The 26876-nt window shown below is 36.7% G+C and overlaps 2 protein-coding genes across 5 annotated transcripts in view; one reads left to right on the plus strand and one right to left on the minus strand.

Annotated features, from left to right (window-relative positions):
- Positions 1-4905, plus strand: part of cnksr2a (connector enhancer of kinase suppressor of Ras 2a) — a 763738-nt gene extending 758833 nt beyond the window's left edge. The window contains exon 23 of the mRNA XM_039745563.1: positions 4437-4905. Coding sequence (XP_039601497.1) covers positions 4437-4556 — 120 coding nt within the window. The 3' untranslated portion in view covers positions 4557-4905. The remainder of the gene's footprint in view (positions 1-4436) is intronic.
- Positions 1-26876, minus strand: part of smpx (small muscle protein X-linked) — a 65058-nt gene that overhangs the window by 21258 nt on the left and 16924 nt on the right. For 2 of the 4 annotated variants that reach the window (XM_039745574.1, XM_039745575.1), the window contains exon 2: positions 17589-17650. The exons of the other annotated variants lie outside the window; for them this stretch is intronic. In XM_039745574.1, coding sequence (XP_039601508.1) covers positions 17589-17627 — 39 coding nt within the window. In that variant the 5' untranslated portion in view covers positions 17628-17650. The remainder of the gene's footprint in view (positions 1-17588; positions 17651-26876) is intronic. 4 annotated transcript variants of the gene reach the window in all.

Consider the following 26876-nt stretch of genomic DNA (forward strand, 5'->3'; position numbering starts at 1 on the left):
ACATTAGCTGTGTTTGATAACAGCTCGGCCCACCGACTGGGGTGGGAAAAGGGCTTAGGTAAGGCACAATAGCCTGCAGGGCATGTGTTACATAGCTGCTGCTCACAGAGCTCTGCTGCTAATGTACAGTTAATTTGGTTAATCTTTAAAATGAAATTACATTTAACCAAAATGTATTCAAAGACAATCAAGTTAAAACTTGAGAAATTGAATTACAACTTAGATAAACAAAGCAAAACACCATACATATAGTTATTTGCCTTTTTGGATCATTTTGCTTGACTTCTCACTACATCGATAATGGCTAACACGGTATAACACCCTAGTACTCCATACAACAGCCAAACACCAAGTTTATGTTTTATTAACTGGATTAACTATTGGTGGCACAGACACACTGTAGTTAATGCTACCGCCTCACAGCTCTGAGATCTTTGAACTTTGAACTCTGTCCACCTGAGTTTTTTCCTGGTTTGCCTGAGACATGCTTGCCTAAATGCATGATACACAAGTCTCAAATCTGATTAATTTAAATCAGGGTTGCAGGAGGCCAAATCCTAATCAGCAGGTAGCCCTGTTTCTTGGTGTAAGTGAGCCAAGCGAATACTTAGGACTAGTGGGGGTCCACAGCCGATACTCAGACATTTGTGTTTCTGGACTTCGTCCATATAATAGGCATACTGCTTAGAGCCCTAAATATCTGGAAACAGCCCTGCCAGCAGCGCAGTTTACAAGGCGGGAGACAGTCCTGGATATGGCACTAGTCCATCACAGGGTCTTCTCAAACAAACACACACCCACATTCACACTAAGGCCATGCCCACAATATGGGATTTTAATTAAAAAATTATATTTTTAAACAAAAATGATCTATGTCTACAATAGCATTTTCACATTGTTTACAAAAGCGTATTCATCCATATATAAATAATTGTAAATTTATATGATGTAAACGGCTACACTGGGCATGCTTGCAGCATAGATGCCTTTAACCAGGCATATAATGTGTCATTTTGGCACACTTTTAAGCCAATTTGTAGAGACCAATTGATTTTCTGAGTCAGAATTTCTATGACAATTGTTTCATGTATGAGAGGTGTTGTGATGCTCTATTCCACCTTAACGATTGGGCTGTAGCAGAAGAGATTTAATTCAGCTGTCTTGTAGTGTTAGGAGTCTCAAGAGCTCATTTTCTGATGTCGCCTTCAAATTTGCTGAAATTCATTGTGTAGTGACCACAGTGAGTTGAACGTACTTGAGCAGTTTGAACCTATTTGCAATCTAGTGTGCAGAATGAGGAGTTGTGTTTGCACACACAATTCAATTTAGATTCACATAGGTAAGCAACACAACAAGCACCATGAAAAGCAACTCTTCTATGTCAGAATGTTTTTCTTCCATGAATGGTGACCAGTCAGAGAATAAGCCATTGTATAAAGCAAGGTCCAATCAGGAAAGAGCCACGAACTAAGAATGAACCAACAAGTGCTTGATGGAGTCTGCTTTTTTCAATAATCCTTGCTTTCTCCCGTCCACACTGAAATGCAATGCTGGCGTTTTTAAAAGTATCTGGCTCTGGACAGTATTTTCAGAAACCTTTGTTTTCAGTGGTAAAAAAAAGCTGGTGTAGTGTGGATGACAGGTGAAAAACAAAGATGAATGTCTGCATTTTTAAACCAAAACAAAGTAGTGTGTCCTAGTCCTGAGTGGTACGTCTAAATTGGCCAATTAGGAATGAGTAACCTCTGACTCTTTGTGCTGTTTGCATATTACTCCACACTTGGCAAGCATATTCATTAAATGTTTTTTCACAGCCCAAACACATGTTGTTCTGCGGATGGGTGCTTAAAAATCTGGCTTGGTGTGCGAAAGTGTAGGTGTGTGTGAATTCCCAGCATTGTATTCAGAGTCGATTGCTGTCTTATGTCCAATCCAGATCATTGTTGGAAAAGTTATAGTATATTACACAAGTGGATATAGTTAACAGTTTAGTACTATTTATTATTTAAATCTACAGTTAATTTTCCTTTATGTCCATATTTTACTATATGTCAAATATTGACCTGAAATTTCACATAAATAGCACTACTTTAAAATGCAGTGAAGAATTCAGGATTCGGTTTCAGAAACCCATATATGTGTGTCTTATACTGTACCTGTGTTGGCTCTGTGCATTGCAAACCACAAAAGATCATATTAGTAATTTTAATATTACTTGAGCTAATGTTAAGAAAAATAATAAATATCTTTTCCAGCATATTAGTAAAATACATATTTTTGTCTTTACCCTTACATGATATGTTATATGAATTGTTGATTTTTATTTCCCTATAATTGAAGGAAAAGGATTTGTTAATGCTCCAATGTTGCACTTTAGGAAAAATGCACAAGATTTTCAAATAAGAAAAAGAGGATAAGATATCATGGTAGTTTCTTAAACTATTAAACTATATTAGGATTTATTTTTCTATGATGTATATTTCACAAAAAACAGTATACAAAATGATTTTAATACTTTTAACTTGAAACATGAGAGTTTTTACCAATGATGCTAATTGGTAAGGGATTTCTGCTAATTAAAGTGCCACTTAATCTCTACTTGTAAAAAATTAAACTGCTCTGAGTACAGCGAGGTTTATTCTAGTGACTCATTGCCATGCATTTGTCAGCAGACTTTGTAAGGACATTCTGTACCAATGCTGTGACAAAAATGAAATATATAAATATGTTGTGTTTTTAAGTTGTTTTATTCTTCTGAGATTTTATGGTCTTGATGTTAAGCAAATTCTTTCATTAATAAATTAATAATTATTGCCTTGCACTATAACAAAATGTAATGTTTTGTCATAATAAATTACATTGAACATTTTATAACAGTTCTTAATTGTAATTTATAAACAGAAATATGCATTGATTATTTTATCTCATTTAAAGTATCTATTTACTAAAGTAATACTGTTAACTCCCGCATAATCCTGCACAACATTTCCAGTTTTCAGTTGTAGTCCCCATTTACTTAATCTTAGGAAGCTGTGGACAGTCGCAACACATGTCTGTGACCACCAGTCATGCAGTGTGACATCTCCAGTGACAATTTCGTAAGAACTGTGAAGCCAGACAACTCCAATGAATGTTCAGCTGGAAGTACAATACTTAAAACTTCTAAAAACAAGGGAGAGCCTAATCAGAGCTGCAAGATGAAGAACATAGAAGAGCAATGGTGGCCTCAAGAAACTCCAAAATGGGAGTTATGGGCCACACAAACAAAGGAAAACATTTAGCACAAACATTTATTCAATGCCTTATTTTTGTCACAACCATGACAAATTGAAGAAAGAAAAAAGATGCTCCACATTGTTTGGCTGCCAAAATGTGTAAACCTCACCATACTTTGGTGGGACAATAGGAAATTTTAAACTGTGCCAGAAGTCATGAGGGAGTCATGTAATTGTGTAATCCATTATCCCCTGCAATTCCTAGTTGTGTAATCTGATATCCACAGGGCAACAATATCCATCAACTTGAGTTGTAAAGTGTGACACGCTTTCAAGCTTCAAGTCATGTAGTGTGATGCCGGCCTAAGACACGTAATGAAAACAGCCTGAGAAATTCTTCATTTTGCAGGTTATGTGAGTTAAACTTGTTTAGCTTTGAACAGAAAAGGCTGCATGGAGAACCAAACAATTGCTTCAAAATGAGTCACTAATAAATATGATCAAGCAGAATCCTTTAAGTTAAATAGTGAATCACGTCCAGTACTTGAGAACACAGATGGAAATTAAGGAGCTTAACAAAAAATTTGGATGGAATTTTGGGACACCTTAGTTAGTAACTAATCAAATGAGCTTGATGGACTGAATAGTCTTCTCTTTGTTTGTCAAATTTTCTTTGTTTCTAATGTTTTGTTTCAGTTTTTATTTCTTTTTTTTAGTTCCTCTGACTTTACTGGTTTTAGAAGAGTATGCCAAGCTGTGCATATCTCCTTTCATGCAGTTTTCCTTTAGGCCAATAGAACTGCTGCCCCCGCATATTTGTTCAACAGCATCTATAATGGTAATACTCCAAAATCTAAGGTTAAGGCAAAATTAACTTAAAGATCAAAGAAATACACATGCATTTATTCTAAGTGATTTGAACTTTAAAGGTAAATTGCAAATGCTCTGTGAAAGAAAATGAAAATGTTCCGATATGCAAATAAAGGAAATGCCTCTTCTGTGAAGCACTACTTGAAGACCTAGTAGCTGATGGCCTTCATTTTAACACCATTTCCAGCACCATCTGTGACTTACTTTACTTAGATACACAGAAGATTTTTAATACAGCTTCTTGCACCCAGAACTAATTTTACTTTGTGTTCTTCATCAGGTAATGTGCTTTTTTGTTAATTTTTTAACTGTATCCTTATTGTTTTCTACAGTTTTCTTTTTTTTGCACAGTGGACATGGAGAGCAACTGCAGTAACTGGTGCATCTGGACTGGCATCTCAGCAGCAATGGATGGGTATCCCTTACCCCACTGGGAAGCCAGCATATCAAATGGACAACCTGGATGGTTAGCAGTCCCTTTCCTTGTCAGGAGGCCAGAAATGTGAGGAGACTGCCTCCTATGCATGGATTGCCCCCACAACCCCCGCCCCCCAGGGTGGCAGCATCCCTTGTGAAAAGCTCCTCTATGGAGACTCACAGGGCAGCATGGGAGTGGGAAGCTATAGAGTAAAAGAAGACTGCTTAAGGTATTCTGGTAAATAAAAGCAATTGAATTGAACCAGGGACTGTGTGTGGCCTAGTTATACCAGGTGTTTGGGGCTCAGTGATGCACACCACAGGCCACAGGATATTTCAGACTAAAACATTCCACCAACAAGTCACCATTCTAGACCAAAACAGGAAAAACACTATCTATCTATCTATCTATCTATCTATCTATCTATCTATCTATCTATCTATCTATCTATCTATCTATCTATCTATCTATCTAATTTAATTTAATTTAATTTAATTTAATTTAATTTAATTTAATTTTTATTTTATTTAATTTTATTTAATCTAATCTAATCTAATCTATTTGAGAATGAAGAAAAAACATGCTACCTGCTATATAGGGCTGGCTAAACAACCTGTTACTCAATATCAAGTAACCAAATTTAACTTATCATTGAGGTCATGAGACACTGTGATGATATATTTCCCTTTAACATCAATGGAGATAACATGGAGAGGATCTCTGGTTTTAAATTTTTGGTAACTCGCATTACTGAGTACCTTTCATGGTCAAGTAATACTAATGCTTTGGTCCAAACGGCATAGCAGCAGCTTTATTTTTTAAGGACACTCAAAAAATAATTTTGTAACCCCTGCTGCTTGTGTCATTTTACTATTGCTTCTTCAAAAGCATCCTGACATACTGCGTCAACAGGCGGTATGTGAACTGTGCAGCTGCAAAGTTCTTCATTGAGTCGTAAACTTTGCCTTCCCCAGAAGACATTTTAGATCAAGATACTACTGTAAACCCAGCAGCATTTGTGAAAGATACTTCTCACCCTTGCCATCATCTCTTCACCCTGTTGCCTTCTGGGAGACTCTATAGAACTGTGAAAAACATGCCTGCAGGCCTAGAAATAGTTTTTATTCTAAAGCCATCATTGAACTGAACATAGTGGTAAAATGAACCCACATTCATTTCAATACCCTACTATACCATTGACTAGTTTGTTGTTGTGTTCTTGAGTGTTGTTAATTATTTTTACCAGTATCACCTGCATTCATTTTGTTCTCTTTAAATACAATTACAAAAAAGTCTATCTATCTATCTAATGGTGCCTTTCATTCCTATCTATCTATCTATCTATCTATCTATCTATCTATCTATCTATCTATCTATCTATCTATCTATCTATCTATCTATCTATCTATCTATCTATCTATCTGTTTTAGATATCAGCTTAAATGTGTCATCTATATTTTTCCTTTTCCTTCTTTTTCTTTTTCTCCTTCTCTTTGCAAATATGGGTACTCTATTCCCTACTATATTTCTTCTGGCGTCTGTAGGATGGATTAAAATAAACCGTAAAGAGTGATTACTTCTTGAAGTATTGACTTATGAATCTACATTACTGGTTAGGCATATGATAATAGGCTATTTCTCTATATGATTTGAGTCAAAAAAAGAGAATGGTTGAAACAAATTGATATGACAGGCTTGGCAGAATTACTTTCAGAGAGTTTCAACTATTACAAAAACAAAATGAAAAAATGTTTGAGTAGCAAGGCTAAGAAGTACTAATCAAGAATTAACAGGCAGCAAGTATGAGCTACAAGCAGTGGTGGGGACTGAGTAACAAATGTGCTCCTTTACAGAGTAAAAAATTAGAAACAGGAAAGTTACTGTATGTGCAAACAGCTCGGTGCCAGGTTGTCAGAGAATGGCTGCAGCTTAGCCAACTTTGCTTTTTCCCATGCCTCACAATGAATTCACTTCAACGGGAGATGTTTTATTTTTAAACCTAAGGGAAGTTGCACCCTCCGGTGACTCAATATATCCTAGGTCAAGTGTCAGGAATCTTCCTTCCCTGGTCTGGAATGATCTAATATTGTTGCCTGTTCTGGCTTACAATGTGTCAATACTCAAATCACCTCCTGGTGTTTCAAATTCATCCCTGAGACATATGACTGTAGAATTATTAATAAAAAAGGATGTATGTCATCTGTTATAGGTTCCAATCCCCCTTGTCTTTGAACTGAACCTAGGCTGATTTGAATATGGATGGATGGATGGATGGAATCAACAGAACATTTTTAAAACTTTTTTGGGTTTTTTTGCAGCTTTAATTCATTGGTCTCGCCTAATGAAAATTCAAAAATGGGGCACAAGTAAATGGGGCGCAAGGAAAATCAAGAGAAAAGGAATAATTAAGCAGGAAAAAGAACAAAACCTTCTAAAAAAATTACTCTAACTAACATTCGAGTACATCATCCATATTTTTTTTATAATTATTGAGAAGTGTCTATTTAAAACATCTGAGATTACCACAAGACATTAAAAAAACCATGACATTTCAAAATTTTGTGCTTGGTTGCATTAAAATGTGATGCCATTAAACAAAATGTCAGAATCTGACAGAGACCCTAATAAAGCACGGTCTCCTTGCCCATACAAAAACTCAGGCCTCCAAAAGGTATGAGAACATAAACCTTCAATAAGAGCCCCTAAGCAAACGAGACAGAGCAACTTCTGCCTCTAATTCAGAACTATTAGCCAATTCAATGGTGTAGTCTCAGGAAAGCATCAACAAATTTGCAGCTGTAATGCATATTATATCATATACATACTGTGATATATGGCCGGCCGTTCATCCCGGCCAATACCCCCACGCCACCAGGTGGAGCCCTCCCTGCAGCATGGAGGTGCCCTGAATGCCAGCAGGGAATTATGGACATTGGAGTTTTCCTCTACAGCCCTGCTGGATACCACGGGGGCCGCTAGAAGGTGCTGCAGGGAGGAACAGCGACTATTTGCCCTACACCCCAGAAGTACGGTCGAGTCACATGGACAAAAGGAATGACGTGCTTCCGGTTGAAGAAAAAGGAGTTTTTATCTGACCCGGAAGTGTTCCTAGTCACATGGACAGAGAGAGCTGAATACTTCCGGGTCAAGGACTATAAAGGATTGTGGGAAATCCTCAGACGACGAGCTGAGCCGGGTGGAAGGGTGGCAACGCGTCTGGGAGTGGTGGATTGATTATTGATTATTGTATTGTGTTATTTATGAGTATTGTGGAGAGGAGGGTGCTTTGTGCACTATATAGTTCAAAAATAAATATTAATTGGACTTTTACCTGTTGTCTGACGTATTGTCTGAGGGTTCAAGAGGACGATAGCGCCCTCTATCTGTCACAATACATAAAATTAAAATTAGGTTAAGCATACAGTAAAACTATCTATCCATCTTCCAAATCTACTTTATCCTGAGTAGGGACATGAAGACAGCAAACCTAAGCATATTCAGCATGTTTAAAATAAGGGTCATGACAAAAAAAATCCTTTAAACATAAACCCACAAATATAAAATATTATAACTATGGAGGGGAGAAGCACTTCCCAAGAAAATAAACATTTGGGGGATCCACAGTCAGTTATAAAAGACAAAGTCAGATCTCTCTGGATCGATTCGCAGCTGAGTGTGAAGCGGCTGGGATGAGAATCAACACCTCCAAATCCGAGACCATGGTCCTCAGCCGGAAAAGGGTGGAGTTCCAATCTCGGATAAGCAGAAGAGGATGGATGGAAAGTCAGATAGTGGTGACCTAGGCCAAATGGCCCACCTGGGCACTTGACAATATTATGTAAGCTCATGCTTGCAGTCAAATAAGAAGATTAACTCCCTTCATCTCTCAATTCCAAGGATCCTAGTACCCCTGGTGTTTTTTTCCCCATAGACAGAGGTTGGAAACACAACCATAGCACCAACTGCCATAGCAGTATACTAACAAGATATTCAATAAACTCAAAAAGCAAAACACTGTAGGATAATGCAAGTTGTAGTCCAAGTCACAGTTAACTAATTTTATTTAATCCTTGATTTAGCATGGGATATGGAAATCATGCTAAGAGCCCAATCGCACTGGTGCATTTACAGAGATACACAAGTGTTTCTATGTGTATGTTTTTGTGTGTGTTGACACTCATTTTTAGAGAGCATTAATTCCACATGTGTCTTTCTGTCAATTTTTATTTATAGGAATACTTTGTTCAGAAATATGTTCTTAAATGTAACCTTGCGTAGCTTGTAGTGATGACTGAGAAAACCATTTTCATGTAGAATGGAGATAACAAAGTTTGTGATGGTGACTAACACTGAACAATAGCAAACAATATCATAAACATTCATTGAAAACATCTCATATTACTCATATCACATAATCTACACGTCAACTCATCCAGTCATATGCTCACAATGTCCCAAAATTATATATTTTTGCTTAAACATCGTCATAGAAGCCACCTCCAAAAGAAAACTCTCCTGATTGAAAATGGAACATGGTCAAATGTGACTGAGCATTTGAACTGAAAAGAAAAGCATGCTAATAATGAAAATGAAGACACAGTAAAAGTATTTTCCAAGTTTTCTCTTGCATAGTCTTTAGCAAAATTAGGCCTACAATTAGGATCACCAGATTTATGTGTTTCCAGAATGGGACACAACTCATTAATCCATTGAGTACAGCAGACATATAAAAATGTATCAAACTCCTCTTGGAGTAAAAATATATGTGTTAAATTATACTACCTCTTGAAGCTTCATGCACATTTGTTAAATGACCGGCCAATTACAAATGTAACATTTTCTTAAATTTCAGGATGCAACGCATAAAAACAGGAGTAGTCAACCTAACTACCTTAACTTGCCTTTACCCAGAGGAACTCCAGCTAACTGAATGTAAATGTTTCATAATTTTAACATTTTGATCAAAACACTTAAGCTGTAATACTCTGTTTCTACAGCAAATATGGAGAGTGAACTGTCTACATATGAATTTCTTTGAAAAATAAAGCAAAATAATAATATATTAAATTAAATGACTCCAGACTAGTGGTTTTAATTCAGAACTTTGACAGCTGCTATGATGAAACCACCCCTCATGAGAACCACCACAGTAAAGGCAAACCAAAATTGATCTCTGCTTCAGAGGATAAGTTTATTAGAGTTACCAATTAACTGTGGTTCAGATTACAGTTAAAATAAATGCTTCATGTCAGCATCATCTGTTCCGTGGAGACTGTGTGAACCTGGCCTTCATGGTCGAACTGCCGCAAGGAAACTACAGCTGAAGTAGACAAATAAAAAGAAAAGACTTGCTGGGCAAAGGAACACAAAAAGCAGACATCAGACCAGTGGAAATTTGAGGTTTTTTTCTGATGTATCCAAGTTTGAGGTTTTTTGTCTGTCTGGAATGTCATTGTGAAACTCTGTAAAAGCAAACTGTTGTGTCTGGATGTGTGTACCTTCAGTGAAGCCTGGGGGAGGAGGTGTGATGTTGGGGTGCTTTGTTGTGTGAGAATCAATGGCACATAACTAGCACAGCATTCTGCAGCAACACATCATGTCATCCCATCTAATTTAATTGGGTCAGCATTTGTTTTTCAAGAGGGCAATGACCAAAAACACACCTCCAGGCCATGCAAGGCATGCAAAGAAGAGTGATTGAAGGCTGCAGTAAGTGTCCTGGCCACCAAGGCCACCTGGCCTGTACCCAGCAGAGGTAGTTTGGGGTGAGATGGAATGGAGAGTGAAGAAAAGGCAGCCAACATTTGCTCAGCAAGACTGTTGAAAAAAGCATCCTGGTGGCTCCTCAATGTAGATGAGTGAGAGTGTGCAAAGCTGTTATCGGGGTAGCATTTATGATAGTTTAGATTTGTTGAACACTTTTTTTGGTAACTGCATAATTGCATGTACTACGACATACGAAGGAATGCCATAACTGAATAAAGAGAAAATAATTACCACAGGATATTTTTAAAATATTAAATTCCAGAGACGATCACATGTTGTTAGCAATTAATTTTGGAATTAGGCTTAATTAAAACAGGGCAGTCAAAAGTCCTTTACAGAACTCAAAATAAATAATATTTGTATGTAAAATGCACACAAAAAATGGATTTCAGGATTTCAGTAATGGACATTCTGATTGGTTTTGTTTTTAATTTACTGTCATCAGAAACTTGTTTAAGAATGTCCTGATTATTTTTTAATTATTGTTGTTATAATTTTTTTTCACAGGATGCATCATGACACCTGCAGTTGTATAACGGTAGCACACATGTACTCATGTCTGCACTTTTAAGTTAACAAATGTATGACTTGTGAAAGCATTGAGTTAAAGCAACTCAGGGAAAAAAACAAGTAATTGGTTTTGTTTGGTGGCAACTCACTTTGTTTTTTGATAAGAATTCTGATCAACGTTTTGGCTGTAGTCTTATTGGAAAATAAAAAACAATGGAATGACTGGTTTAGTTACAACTTGGTTCATGATTTTAGACCAGGAAGAATTTTAAAGAAGAATTTGGTTTAGGCGAAAGGCACTTGTGATTTTCATACAACAGACTCCTGCCTGCTAAATAAAAACAACTTTATCTTTATCTGTGCCACCCAAACCCTTTAAAAGAGCACATAACAATAATTACTTTTACTTCCAGGAAAATAAATGGTTTTCTGAATGTAAATGGCTATTGCTTTGTAAAACACTTTCATTGGCTGATATATTACAATGGCTCCTCTGATCCCTCAGCCATCCTTTGATGTCTTCTTGACATGACACTTGCATCTAGGGCAGGTGACCATTACTTCCAAAAAGGAAACCATTCCCCCATTTCTTAGCTCTAGTTCTGACTAGACTTTTAAAGAAACCCATTTGCAGTAGTAAATTGGCAAACATTAGAAATATTTAAATTATTTCAATGTCTATTATTCCTTTTCAGTTCTTAGGAACCATATTTAAATTCAGTTGCTCTTAAGAAGTATAGATTGATTTCCAACATTAGAAACAAAGGTCAGCTCCAATTATAAAACACAGAACCTTTATTAAACATTTCAATGTCAACAGTCAAAGCACAACACCAGCTTTTGGTTATGCTGTATTCTAACACCCTCAAACTAAAAAACAACACAATTGTAATTCTTTTAACTTCAGTGGCCAAAACGTTCTCTTGCAGAGGTTTGAAAACTTAGATGGACTGTGAAGCACCATGCTTGGGCATTGTTACTTCATCATCATCATCATAACACAAATTTGACAGCCATCTTCAGGGTTGCCAGGTTGCTCCCAAATATTTTTCCTCCATAGTCCTGGGCATCTAGACCTATTTGTTTCATATTAGTGGATGCCTTCTCCAAACACATGTTCTTCTGCCTCCCTCTAAGCCTCATCCTGTCCCACTCCGGCTTGGTACGCCTCTTCAGTCAATCATCCTTTGCCTTTCTCTCCACATGCCAAAGCTACCAGTTTCTGCGCAGCACAACACCTATCACCTCCTCACTTTCTTTCTCATTGGAATACACATTGCTATACCATGAAGAGTATTATGCTGACATGATGTAAAAGTAGCACAGATCCTGGGGTTGTTACTCAAGTAAAAATAGGAATTTAAACACCCAAAAAGTATGCTGTCCTGGCAATAGAGCAGTAAAATGTGTGCTAACATCTCCTCTCCACTTTCTAAGCCCATTCTCTGCTTCCTGTCACAGTCTGAGCACAACCAAGAAAACAGACTTGGAGCCAATAAAATGGTCTGAGCGTGAGCCAGCATGTTACGGGACACCATGCCAAATCCTGCAGAAAGCTGTCTCAACAGCTTGTTACTGCACTTCCTCTTGTTTGTAATTTACCAACATCAACTCCTAAATTGTGAACTATATGAATGCATTTTTTCATCTGTCACTGTAAAGAACATAAACGTGTTCCTCGCGGTGCTATAGTAATATGAATATTTTTAGTCTCCAACATCTTATAAATTGGCTTGATTTTATTCCAAAAAATCTTCATAGGAAGCTTCTCATATAAATAACATGTCTCTTGTGATCCATTTTTATACTTTAACTTTTGTACTTTAGAGAGTAGAAATTTTAAGAATAAAAACAAGGCAAAGGTTCATAGACTAAGGAGGTAAGAAGTCATACAGTTCAAACGTCAAAGGATAAAATTCCTTCTCTACAATAAATTTTTCACTGTTTTGACTAAAGTCAATTGGCAATTACACTCACATATCATTGGGTTTTAATTTTTTTATGTATAACAACTTTGCCTGTCAAAGACAGATAATAAAATGAACTTCAAAATATTTCATATCTCTTGGCATTTGTGTACACTCAGTGGTATCCTTGTGTGTCTCAAATTATCTTGGCCAACGTTTCCTTTCTCAATCACCTTCTCATAAAGCCTTTACTCAGGCTCTGTCATTTCGAGACATTTTTGCCTCCTGTCTATTTTTCGACTATCACCAGTGTTAGACGAGCCTCCATTACCTGACATGAAATCATCATTCATATTATTGAGAATGCTTCCTGTGCTTGAAAGCAACTGTCAGTAGGCTTCCTACATCTTTTCTGAGCATCTTTGTGTGTATCAGGCTCTCTTGTCAAGCACTTCCTCTATAAATCATATTTGACTGAGCAACTCAAGTGAAACTGACCAATCAGATTGCTTGGAGGGAATGGACACACAAACAGACAATAGCATTTTATTAAATAAATAGATTGTGACATTTCAAAATACATTTGTGTATTTATTTATTTTGTTCAAAATATCCCTCCATAAATAAAGATTCAGGACCTGAAATCGTATCATCATTAGAAAATTAGAAGAATAAAAATAGTCCATTCAGCTCAACAAAGCTTGCCCATCTTATTCACCTAAAGTCTCTGAATATTGAAGAAACTTGAAGTCCTACTATCTACCACACTCCTTGGAAACTTGTTGGACGTGTTTATGGTTCATTAAAATATATATATATATATCCATACAGTATAAAGCAAACACTCAGTTGACAGAGAGCATATACAGTCATATAAAAAAGTCTGGAAACCCCTCTTAATTCTTTGGATTTTTGTTTATCATTGGCTGAGCTTTCAAAGTAGCAACTTCCTTTTAAGATATGACATGCCTTATGGAAACAGTAGTATTTCAGCAGTGACATTAAGTTTATTGGATTAACAGAAAATATGCAATATGCATCATAACAAAATTAGACAGATGCACAAATCTGGGCACCCCAACAGAGATATTACATCAATACTTAGCTGAGCCTATTTTTGTAAATATAACAGCCTCTAGATGCATCCTATAACCTTTGATGAGTGTCTGGATTCTGGATTGAGGTATTTTCGACCATTCTTCCATACAAAATCTCTCCAGTTTAGTTAAATTTGATGGCTGATGAGCATGGATAGCCTGCTTCAAATCATCCCATAGATTTTCGATGATATTCAAGTCAGGGGACTGTGACAACCATTCCAGAACATTGTACTTCTCCCTCTGCATGAATGCCTTTGTAGATTTCAAACTATGTTTTGGGTCATTGTCTTCTTGGAAAATCCAACCCCTGTGTAACTTCAACTTTGTGACTGATGCTTGAACATCATCCTGAAGAATTTATTGATATTGGCTGGAATTCATCCAACCCTCGACTTTAACAAGGGCCCCAGTCCCTGAACTAGCCACACAGCTCCACAGCACGATGGAACCTCCACCAAATTTGACAGTAGGTAGCAGGTGTTTTTCTTGGAATGCGGTGTTCTTCTTCCAACATGCAAAGTGCTTTTTGTTCTGAGCAAATAACTCAATTTTTGTCTCATCAGTCCAAAGCACTTTGTTCCATAATGAATCTGGCTTGTCTAAATGAGCATTTGCATACAACAAGCGACTCTGTGGCGTGAGTGCAGAAAGGGCTTCTTTCTCATCACCCTGCCATACAGATGTTTTTTGTGCAAATTGAGCTGAATTGTAGAACGATGTACAGATACACCATCTGCAGCAAGATGTTCTTGAATGTGTTTGGAAGTGATCTGTGGGTTGTCTGTAACCATCTCACAATCCTGCGCATATGCTGCTCCTGTATTTTTCTTGGCCTGCCAGACCTGTTGAGTTTAACAGCAACTGTGCCTGTGGCCTTCCATTTCCTGATTACATTCCTTACAGTTGAAACTGACAGTTTAAACCTCTGAGATAACTTTTGTAGCCTTCCCCTAAACCATGATACTGAACAATCTTTGTTTTCAGATCTTTTGAGAGTTGCTTTGAGGATCCCATGCTGTCACTCTTCAGAGGAGAGTCAAAGGGAAGCACAACTTGCAATTGACCATCTTAAATACCTTTTCTCATGATTGGACACACCTGTCTATGAAGTTCAAGGCTTAACGAGCTAATCCAACTAATTTGGTGTTGAAAGTAATCAGTATTGAGCAGTTACATGCATTCAAATCAGCAAAATTACAAGGGGACCCAAATTTTTGCACAGCCAGTTTTTCACATTTGTTTTAATTTCATACAACTAAATACTGCTTCACTAAAAATCTTTCTTTGGAAAACACCCCAGTACTCAGATGTTCCTAGGAAATGCAAGACATGCCACTGTTATCTTTTTTGTTGAAAGTAAATTATTATGCAGGCTGAGAAGGGCTCCCAAACTTTTTCATGACTGTAGTATGAGAGGAATGTGGAGAAATAAAATTTCATTCAATTCATTCATTTCAATTTTATGACATTTGCTCTTTGAGAATAAAAAAAGTGCACTTTGGTTTTACCATTTGACAGTTTTACATATTAAACTGAGGCAGTGATTACTGTTGATGTTTCACAACTCCACATGACTGGATTTTTCTTTCGAGCAAGTCACTCTTTACGTAAACTTAATCTTCATGTTTGAATGGGTTTTTTATTCTGTGCTCTCTCTTTTCCTCTAACACACAAACACATGAAGTTTTTAGCAACTCTTCATTTGCTCTGCTTGAATGAATATTAGTATTTGTGAATGTTCCAAGTGGCGAAGGGGGCATCCTCTCCAGGTTGGTTAGTTTTTTGTTCATGATGTTGCCATAATAGACTCTAAAATGGAAAAGATTGTTCCAAATCAAAAAAAAAAAAAAACAAGCCGGTCCTTTTCAGAGGGGAGATTTTGAATCATAAATATAAATGGTCACTGGTGTTGGTGTCATGCAATGTAATATGTCAACACAAGAGTTGCTCGAAAGATGATAAGCTGTGAGAAAGTCTGCTTTGACTGATTTCACGTCCCAGTGTTGTGCTGCCTTATCCTGTTTAGTGTTCTTTTATGTCCTCGTGCACTTAGAGTACTTTGTGCCTTACTGTTTTAAGTGAAAGCATTTTGCCACCCTGCAATGCTTTCATTTTAACATTTCCACAGTTGTTTGCATTAATGACCAAAGGTAATTACTGTACATACAGTATAGTGTTAAAAGAAATTAAATCAAATCAATTAATCAAAATATGTATTGTCATTGTAGTAATGAGACATTGTACAATGAAATTTTAGGTGCAATTTTCCAGTGCAAAAAAAATAAAAAAACACAATTACTCAAGTTAAAACTAAAATAAAAAGGGAATAAAATAAGTACCAAAATAGTCCATAACAGCAGAACAAAACTGTTCCAAAAGATTATTTACTGTCTGTACCTTGTTTCTCATATTCATGTTTATTTATATGTTATCCCGCTAGTAAATGTTCATTCACAGCTTTAAACACTGTATGCGGCATTGTTTGTGATAAGGTGCTTCTTCGTGCTTCATGAGCGCCATAAGTCTATGATAAGTACAAATCATTTTACATTATGCTCTGTTAATTGTCAGACTTATTTTATATTTTTTTCTAGAACTAATTAATAACTTTTTTTAAAGTGGTTTAACATGAGTAGTCAAAAGCACTGTAACACTATTGCCATTTGGTGTAGTTTAACTTTTTGTTTTATTATTTATTTTAGACCACACATACAAATAAATGCCATCAGACTTCAGAACTGAAGTTCTTTATATCTAGAAGATAAACATTTATGGAATTAGGCATACAGTCACCCTCTGTGCTCAGTTATGTGATCGGAGTATCTGTCTTTGAGGACAAACCAACACATTCTGGGGTCCCCACCTCTAATACATAAACAAATGCAGAAAGCTAATAGCACTCAGAAATGTTAACAAAGAACAGGAGCAGGAGAAGATGAAATTGGTAAGGAATTACTATAAGATACAGTAAAAGGGTGAGGCTGACTTGATGAATGGCCAGGGAAGAGGTTTATTATAGTAAAACAAGTGAAATGGATTACAAAGGTGTTGGTTAGCTGCTCAGTTTTACACTAAATTTGAAGCCATATAGTTTTTTTGACTTTTATTGATATGATTCCTTGGTATTGTTTGTAATGAATTTTTCAAATTGTTCTGCACCAGTGTGAGCAGTAAGAAATACTTTTCATTGTATCATAAGATGTAATGGCAATAAATTTAATGGAATTGGTAGTCCAGTAAAATTGATGATCTAATTATTCCTTTAATTATAAAATTAAAATGAAGGACATACATCTGTACCCATGTTTAGTTTCTCCTTATATTCACAAAGATGAAAAGATAAATCAGATTGCCCTTTTTCAATCTCACACTAAAACTTAAAAATATTTTTTCTTCAAATGTGTGTGTGTACTATAACATGGTTCACAGAAGTGATGCAAAAAAGTTAATAGCCTCTCTTAAAAAATGTAAATATGTTTTACTTTTGTTCAGTGAACATGAAGCCACTAAACTGAATAGAACAATATAGAGAATGTGACCACTGAGCCTTAAATTTAAGTTCGTTATCCGCAGGAAACGAACTCCTCAAAACAGTGCTGGTCTTTGCAGACTTAAATATTTAAATGAGAAAAGCATTATATATTTGCATCATTTTGTAAAAATAATTCACATAGATAATTATGGTAACACTACTTTCAAATTGCTCACAAGGGCTCAGTTTATTTAGTTGAATGCATACACCCTTTTGTACAGGCTTCCCTAAAGGAATTAGAGCATTAAAGTAAGTTCATTCATATCTTACCTGTATGGCTCTGACGTTTGATGAAGGCTGCTTCGACATGTTGTCCAAAGACTTCCTAAATCCTGCAAGAATATGAGAAAAAAGCCAAATTCTGCTTTAGAGTGCTGAGTAGGAAACTGATAAACTGAGGCAAAATCCATTGTGTATCTTTTCTAATTAGCATGGATAGACTTTCAGGGTTAATTTCAAAGTTGCCTAGCTACTTCACTCAGGTAGCTTAAATAGCAATCATGCAAGCTACCTGAATGATTTATAGGGCAATGGGATGCTATGTCTCTGACCTCATCATGTAGCATAGCCTGTGACACTAGGATGTAAAATAACAATGGCATGCAGATGGCTGAAAGGCACTGGTCCTGTCATGTTACAGTGCTGTGACATATTTCTTTCAATGCTGCTAAGTGATTTTTTGTCTTGCCACATACAGCTAGTGTATCATGCTAATCAGCAAGAAGCTATTCCCATTCACCTGTCCTTTTTCAGAAACCATTCTAGTCAGGATTAGAAAAAGAAAAAGGGAATCATAGAGAACCACAGCAACAGTCATCAGCAAATGAGAACCATGGAACAAATAAAGCCAACAGTGCATTTATATTGAACTCACTTTGAAAGAACAATAAAGCAAAATGTATTATTAAATCCATAAAAGCACACAGGAGTCATAGAGAAGTTGACACTATCTTGAACCAAACCTGTTGCTTACAATAAGCAAGTGGACAATGCTAGGAGTTCCCGCCATCCATTACCACACCCATTGGTTAAGAGTTGTTTGAGACAGATTTTATCCTGGCAGCGTCAGCTTCCAGGCTGGAGCCAATAACTACACAAATCTTGAACAGGGCCGATTTGAATGGCCCTTAGAACATGTTCTGAGCAGGAGTAAACAAATGCAAAAACAAAAAGACTCCACAAACTTAACCAGCTGAACATGGGCCCTTATGAAGCTGATGCTATATATAATTTTTATTTATAACAGGGGGAGATCCTCATGGCCAACCTCTGCATCCCCAATAAATTAATAAAGCTGACCATCTGATAAAGAGCACAAAGAGAGAAAGCACAAAACAAATAACAAAACAAGAGCACCGCCTACCCCTTTTGATCCTTTTTTATGGGTAGTCCATACCTGTCTCGCAGAGTGGCTTGCCCACTTACACCCTTACCCTCTTCAGAAGTACCTCTCATTTGTGTCTCTCACTTTTTCTGTCCCTTATGACTCAGTCATCTTCCTCCCATCAATATCCAATAGCAGATTCAAAGACATGTCTACTGTAAGGTGGTTTTAGACCCCCAGTTGTGGTCACTTTGGGCTAAGACTAAGGAAAACTCTACTAGTCTTTGCTGTCCCTATATGCCTGAGTGTTCCATATCCTTTGAGAGACCAAGTCTTTCAGGTAGCCTCTCATTAATGAAGATTCATAACTGACTTCCTGCCAGTCCCCACCTTTAAAAGGCAACAATATTTTATTTTTCTATGCCTGGGAGTATGCTACTATGGAACCCAAGATGTTACCACTTCCCCCTTGATAGCCCGACTCCATCTCAGAATTGGTTTCTGTTGGGTCACCAGCCCTCTAGCATTCCCAGATGTTTATACCCTACACAAAGATGTAATGTGCTATATATTTTTTTAAATCAAGTACTATTAGTTAATATATACTTGTTTATCAGATCACTGGAGCATGGCAGGTGTGAAAGTAAAAATATCTTTTTATTCTATACATGTGACAATTCTACTGCTACAAATACCCAGGTTACACTTCACCCTTGTACTGGTGCCTCCTGCCTATTACCCATCCAGGGCACCAAACACTCATGCAGGTTCACCACCGTCTACCTTCTACAGTGTCATGCCATAACAGTATGGATCAATCTCCCCCTCTGTTGCTGTTCTTTGGGAATTTTTCACTGTCCTTTGTCATCTATGTGGTGTTTCGGTAAAGACTTGCCAACTGAGCATCCATTCACACAGTGCTTTACCCCTGTAATATTGTTCATCTGGCAAAATGTCAAATGTCTTAATTTAAAATCTGTTTGGCCCATTTTAAACTTCTTCTCTGCCATAAATGGAAAATTTCTTGCTTCTTGCCTTTGCACTACATAACTGTCCCATGGGATTTATCAGGAGCTATATTTAAACCAGCTCTAGATCACTAAGACAATGTGCACTCAGCAGCTTTTTGAAAATGATTAGATTAGGGAAACCCCTCATGGTTAAGTCTCCATAAATTTTAAATTTGCAATACAAATGTAAATGGTGTTACAAGTTTTACAAGCAGTATATCAAGTTAAGGAGATTTTGTAATGCAATAACATTCTGTTCCGCTAATACAGCAGTTTATATTCAACACAGTGTGTACAATACTGAAAAAAAAACATTCATTATCCCATTTCTCTGAGTTTACAGATCCACCCATCCATTTTCTTATCTACTTATCCAATTCACAGTGCCTGCCTTAGAACAGCAGGCTGACTCTCAGGACACACATCGGGTCTCCAATTAACCTAATGTGCACATCTTTAGTTAAACTTACTATAGATTTAAACAACTAGATAAAAGCAAAACAAACTCTGAAGTTAAATATTGTTGTAACACAATAAACATAATATCAGTTAATATTCAAACGAGTAGAGCCTAAACAATCTGTACTAGAAATGGCATTTATGTCCATGCTTCCATTTTGTATAACAGTCTTGCTGAAAACAAGGGCTTGGAACTGTGGTATGCTATACCAACAAGAAAGCAAATTAGTGAAGTTGTACAACTAGGCTTTATGAAGATCTTAAGTAAAGCATTGCCATGTCTGTCATGTCACTACATAAAAACAACTGGGCACCTGTGGTAGATGTGCTGCAGACAAAAGCGCCAGTCACACCGGGGGCAACCTCCCTGCTGAGATCACTGGTTATTGCTCCAAAAACCTTTCAAGCATTTCCAATACACCATTCCATTCCGGGACCACATCAATTCCAAGTTTCTGTGTTGGCAAGTGCAATAAATGTTGCTTCTCTTTAAGTATGTGGCTAACTGTACTGTTACCGTGGAAAAATTTGCAATGCACCTCACCTGGCTGAGCAAGTGGGCAACAACCTTTGGAATTTTCAGAGCAGTCTGCAATACCAAAGTGACCAGCTGACGTGAAGTAGCTCCATAAGCTGTACTTCATCATTGTCAGTTACAATGGCGGGTTCTTTGTCTATTATGTTCCATTCATTCAGCACTGCTGTCAACATTCATCGGTTCCAGATCCTCATTATAAAATGCTTCCTTTATGTCTGCCGAGGAACTGTGAGGACACATTTTTGAGGCTGATTAATGTGACTGCTACAAGTGAGCAACTGAAGATATGTGTCATCTGTAGAATTATAGAAAGACATAAGTCTTCCCACTGTATCTTTAATTTTGAGTAATTCAAGAATATTTTAAACATCCAATAGGAGAATAAACTTGGCTAACAGTTCAGTTGAAGAGTGTCTAAATGAAGATTCATAAGACACAAATAGGTTACTGAATAAATTATTTATTATTTAAGAAGAAATATTTGATTATTTTATAGCAATATTATTCATAAGATGATGTAGATGTTTTAGAAAGTAGATGTCATCGCCTTGTATTAAAACAAGGAGCCTCCTGTATGTGTGGCAATACATGTTAGTTAAATTATAGTGAATTTTGTGAAATTTTTGATTTTGAAAGAGCAATAATATTTTGTTCCACATTTTGCAAATACTGATGTTAAATGTTCATTAATAATCAAGTATTGCTTCTTAAATTTCATTCCATGCCTATGTATATGTCATGAAGTCACTTTGTAAGACACCCTTCAAATAAAGTGTTACTGAAATTTCTCACATTATATTAATGTTCTCTATACATGGTTAAGTAATCTCTAAAAAAGCCAGCACTTCAATGCACGCTAATTCAATCAAGATTGTCATCATCTTTGCCTGATAAAACCTCTTAGTCAAACTACTTCCTCTAAAATTATATATAAAACTTCTTTAATCCAGTTTTCAATTTATAGCTTCATAAGGTTATCACTGTTGTTCCTTCTCACCCCTGGTGTCCACTTCTCTCAGAACATGCAACTCTCTGTAAAATACCAACAGACTAACCTAAATTCTTCTGATTTTATGCCTTTTTAATTTTTTTCCAGTGTTTGTTGAAGAATTTGTGTTTTAATTCATTTCTAAGGTTTCTGAGCATGAGAAATTTATTTCCTTACTCATTTTTTTTAATTTAAGTTCCTTTTAAGAGTCTTATAAGTATTTCACGTTATTATGCACAGCCATTTTGTTTTTCACTGGCACTAAACTGTTGTCATTTGTTGCCATGTGCAGTGATTTGTTGCTATAGGGTGTACTCTCTGAGGTCACGACCTGTGACATCACCAGAACAAAAGCATAAATGTTGGTGTCACAGACTTCTTATTGTCCAAGATTCTAGACAAGTACAAAAACTGTGTTGTGTGTTTACAGCATTAGAACAATCTGGATGAGAACAGGCCAATCAGCCCAACAAAGCTCTACATTCTGTGTGTGAATTTCTCCATGTGAATTTCCCCTTAGGATTAATAAAGTATCTATCTATCTATCTATCTATCTATCTATCTATCTATCTATCTATCTATCTATCTATCTATCTATCTATCTATCTATCTATCTATCTATCTATCTATCTATCCATTCCCACCCACTTAAATCTTGTAAAATAACATCAAGTCTAGTTTTGGAAATCCCTAAGGTCTTATTCTCTACCACACTACCTGTTAGCTTATTCCATATGTCAATGGTTCTTTTTGTAAAGAAAAACTTCCTAATATTTGTGCAAAATTTTCCCTTAATAAGTCTTGAGCAATGTCCATGTGTTCTTGATAAACTCATTTTAAAATAACAGATTTGATCCATTGTACTTGTTTCCTTCATAATTTTAAACACTTCAATCATGTCACCTCTAAATCTTCTTTTACTTAAACTGACAAGTTTTCTTTTAATCTTTCCTTATAACTCATTCCCTGTAGCCCTGGAATCAGCCTAATCGTTCTTCACTAGTAGTAGTGACTTAGCATGACTTTGTGGTTATTTAGGAACTTCAGCTTTGTTTTTTCAGCTTCTTCTTTGATTAGCTCATTGGGATTAGCAAGACTGATTTTGGTAGCAACTTCTGCTTGTGCTTTGACTCTGATTTTTGAATTATCCATCTCCCTGTCTGTGATTCGTTTATGTCTCTGCCTTGTTCCATCATTGGCAAAATATAGAGTATTGGAAAGGTGCTATATAAATAAAATGTACTATTATTATTATTATTAAGTGTATCTGTCTTTGTCATTGTTAGAGGTTAGCCCAGGTTAGTGTGCATACATGTTGCAAATATTTAATGTATTTATTGTTTAAATTATATTATTGAAAATGTATATTACAGCAAGAGGTATCCAGGTGCCAAGATGTTGGCCTGAACAAAGGCAAGGGTAAATCCTGCAGAACACTACCTGAGAGGGGACGGGAAAAAGACAGTCACACTTGCACCTGCAAGGGTCTTACACTTGTCAGTGTGAAAGTGTGTTGGCTGGTAGGAGAGGTTATGCACTATTTATATGCTGAATTTCCCAAAATGGCAAGAACAAAGGATACTAGCATTACTGAGAGAAAAAGAGAAAGAAATGCAGACTGGATGGAGGAATGTCATGTTCCACAGGACCCTACATGACAAACCTTTTCTGCCATTATTAGGTTATTAGTTGCAAAGGGTTTAAGAACAGGTCACCTTTGGTAGGATCTAATGTCCAATATGTCTGCTAGAGGGCAACAGTGTGTTGCTTCTTCTAGGGAATGTAGATTAGATTAGATTAGATTAGATTAGATTAGATTAGATTAGATACATTTGTAATTAAGAGGGTGACTGAGTCTTAGGCCCAGTAAGGGCAGAAGGGAAACCACGGACCATCATAGGGAGTTCAGGCTGGGTGTACCTGACTGGGAATTATACTAAAATGGATTAGGAGAAAAACTAGGGAAGAACATTCAGCTGTTGCAAAGAAGAGGACAAGAACAAAAGTGTGCAACTGAGCTAGAAAGACAAGAAATGTAAGGTGGAGTTTTTGGTTGCGTCTTAAACAACAACAGGACAAACTCCCCACCTGATAGACATGTTAGAAACACCAACTGTTTATATAGGCCCATAGGGTCTGTAATGTCCCTAGTTTCTATTTTGATTTCTATTATAAGTACTCCCTGTGTTCATCTCCCTCTTCTGCTTTAAATTTAACAAACAAACCACTGTTTTAATTTGTGTGTCCTTCTGGATATTGTAGAGGAAGACCATGAGGGTGTTTTCCTGTCATACTATGTAAACCTAGTTCTTAGCTTGATTTCAGATTTTAATTGTGCAGTATGTGCAATGTGTATGTGTTCTGGGTTAGGGTCCTGCACCTGATTATTATCTGTGGAAATGTATATGTTCTTCTGATGTGTGTACCCGGGTCTCCCCTAATATTCCAATTTTCCTTCTCTAAATTGACCAAAGTGTTAGTGGGCCCTTCAGTGGACTGGCACTTTGTGCTTAGTTTTTTTCTGCCTTGCTCTGAGGGCTGCTGGGATAGGTTATAAATCTGCATGGCCATGAATTAAATTAAGTGGGTTTAAAGATGTATAGTATGCATGAATATTTTAGCAAATAGGAGAAAAAAACATGTTCTAGTCTACTGCTCTACAGCCATTAATATTGTTTTGCAATTCAATGCAGTAGTCTGAAACTGGGAAAAATATAATTTTGGATTTTTGCCATGAACTTGAGTAACATGATCTTGTATTTGAAAATCATAACAGTAAGAAACATGTTTAATATCCCGATGATACTTAACAATCTTGAGTTAAATCCACTCTTTTTTTGAAATTAATATAAGCATTGAAGATGTAGCTATAATATATATATATTTCTGTTCCAGTAATTTATTTCATTTGATTATTAGTATTTAAGCTTCTAAGCACAGATAGAAAAGCAGATAATGTTCATATTGTAAGTGAGCTGCTTCACATGAAGCCTTTCATGGCCTCTTACTGTCTCAGGAGGTGGAGTGTTGTATACAAACCATTTGGCCTAATATGGTTCACACTGTGTCTGGCAACAGAATATGTGAGACGCACCCAGATACAGAAACAAATGGCACCTTTTTACATATGCTTGAAAGGCTGAGCAACACATAATATCCTAGCTGACACACTGGGAGTCTGCTGGATTAATGGAGTTGTAGCCAGCAGAGGAGCAATAAAATACAGTATGTATCACTGAACAAATGAAAAAATAAGTGTTTCAAAATGGAAAACTTCAAATGAAAAAAGGCTATAACATTAGGCAAGATGATTGTTAGAATAAAAAAGTATAATCCATTCAACAAGAAACAGCATTTTTGAAACGGACATTAAACTGTATCATTTGAAACTAAAACCCCTTTTCAGTCTCAGAAAATCATTAAATATCTGAGCTTAACTACAGTCAAGGGCCAAAAACCTCAGGGGGCCCATATCCATCTTGGCTTTGTGAAGACCCATTCGCTTATCAACATAACACAATAACAATAAAACAGACAGTGAAACTGGAACCACCATTCGAGCACATAACAGGTAACATTAATTATAATAATCATGAGTAAACTTGGAAACATCCTAAATAATTTGTAAGAAAATGTTAACCTATTTACAAATCAAGTCTAAGGTCCTCCCAAGCAAACTAATTTGCTATCTTCCTTCAGTTTCACATTTTGTCCATCATCACACTGGTCCACCTTAGAAATCCCAACAAAAATGTATAGCTCCACAGGGAAGGATCTTGAACTTGATACTCCTTCATGAAGTTATGCATTCTGAGCCACTGGATTCTGTTCTTGTACAAAGCCAAACTGTCAATGGCAGGCAAATTTTTTTACTTTCAGATGAGGTGTGCCACCTGCTTTAGGGTGGGAGGCAATTCTGATTAACTAAATATAGCTTTGTGAGTACCTTGTCTTGTATATTGACATCTAACTTATTCACAGAACTGTATTGACATTCTGACAGATATTGTTTGAACACTTATATTACCTACACTGATTGGATTCTGTGATGGCTGCTGTAATCCAATTTCTGGAATAGGCAGTAAATTGCTTCTAATCAGCTGATGAATGCAGTCCTTGATGTCTTGGGGTTACATTACTAGATAGTGGTGACCCATCATAAGGGTCAGCAGTGACGTCCCTCCAGTTGGTGACCAAGATTAAACTTCTCTCTCAGTCTGCAGAATGCTGGGGACGTGAATGGATCTTCATGACTGCCAGTTGGTCAATCCTATAGTTTAAAGATGACTGTGTAACTCCTCAAAAAGTGTGAATTTTCATCTGCCCCTCAATGATAGAAGCCTCTGAGCAGGGGATTACATACATTTCTGCCTAGCTAATGAAGTAACCCACAGGTCTGATATCAAATTGTTTCCACTTTGTCAGTGGAAAGAGCATGCCAATAAGTACATTAGTTATCCACTCCCTTGGTACTGCAAATGAGTGCAACTGTTCAACAGGATTCTTTCAGCACTACAAGGGTCACAGTAATGACAGTATATCTGTAAAATGTTCTAAAAATATCCCAAGTAGAAAGTCACTTGATGGCAGTTCATTGACTTACTAACCCCATAATGCCCAGCTGAAGTCATTCTACAGAGCAGGATGAAATACAACAATCTGAATAATCCCTGTCTAACAGGAAACTGTCCATATGAGTGACAAAAAGATCCACAGCAGAATGTTGAGGGGAATAATGTCCCAATCTTGATGACAACTCTTTGACCTATTTTTCAGTTTTCATTCAACCAGCACAATTACAGTGCCCCTCCTGGAAGGGCATCTATCATCATGCCCTTCATTCATTTCTCTCTTCTGCTTTTGGTTAGACAACAGTTGTGATGGGCATATTCTAAGAAGGTATGATGGGAACAGGGCTTCAGCACTGATGTAGAGCCTACCTAATTTTGATAACACTACCATTCACCACTGAAAACTCCAGCCACATTGCCACTGGGACTTACAGTTCTAATCAGCAAAGGGAGAAACAGTCAGAGCACAATGAGAGTTTCCCGCATTTAGTGTACCTTCTTACATTTTGGATGTCTTGTTCCCTTACATTCCTATTTGTAATTGCTGATCTTACTCAATGCTCTGTAAGTGAGGCATAAAAGAACTTAGAAGGTGTCTTGTTATTTGCACTGAAAATCAGGAATATCTCACTGATAGAAATACTTGAGACTATTACTGTTGGACATTC

This window comes from Polypterus senegalus, chromosome 2 (genome assembly GCF_016835505.1).
Source record: "Polypterus senegalus isolate Bchr_013 chromosome 2, ASM1683550v1, whole genome shotgun sequence".
NCBI classification, from domain to species: Eukaryota; Metazoa; Chordata; class Cladistia; order Polypteriformes; family Polypteridae; genus Polypterus; species Polypterus senegalus.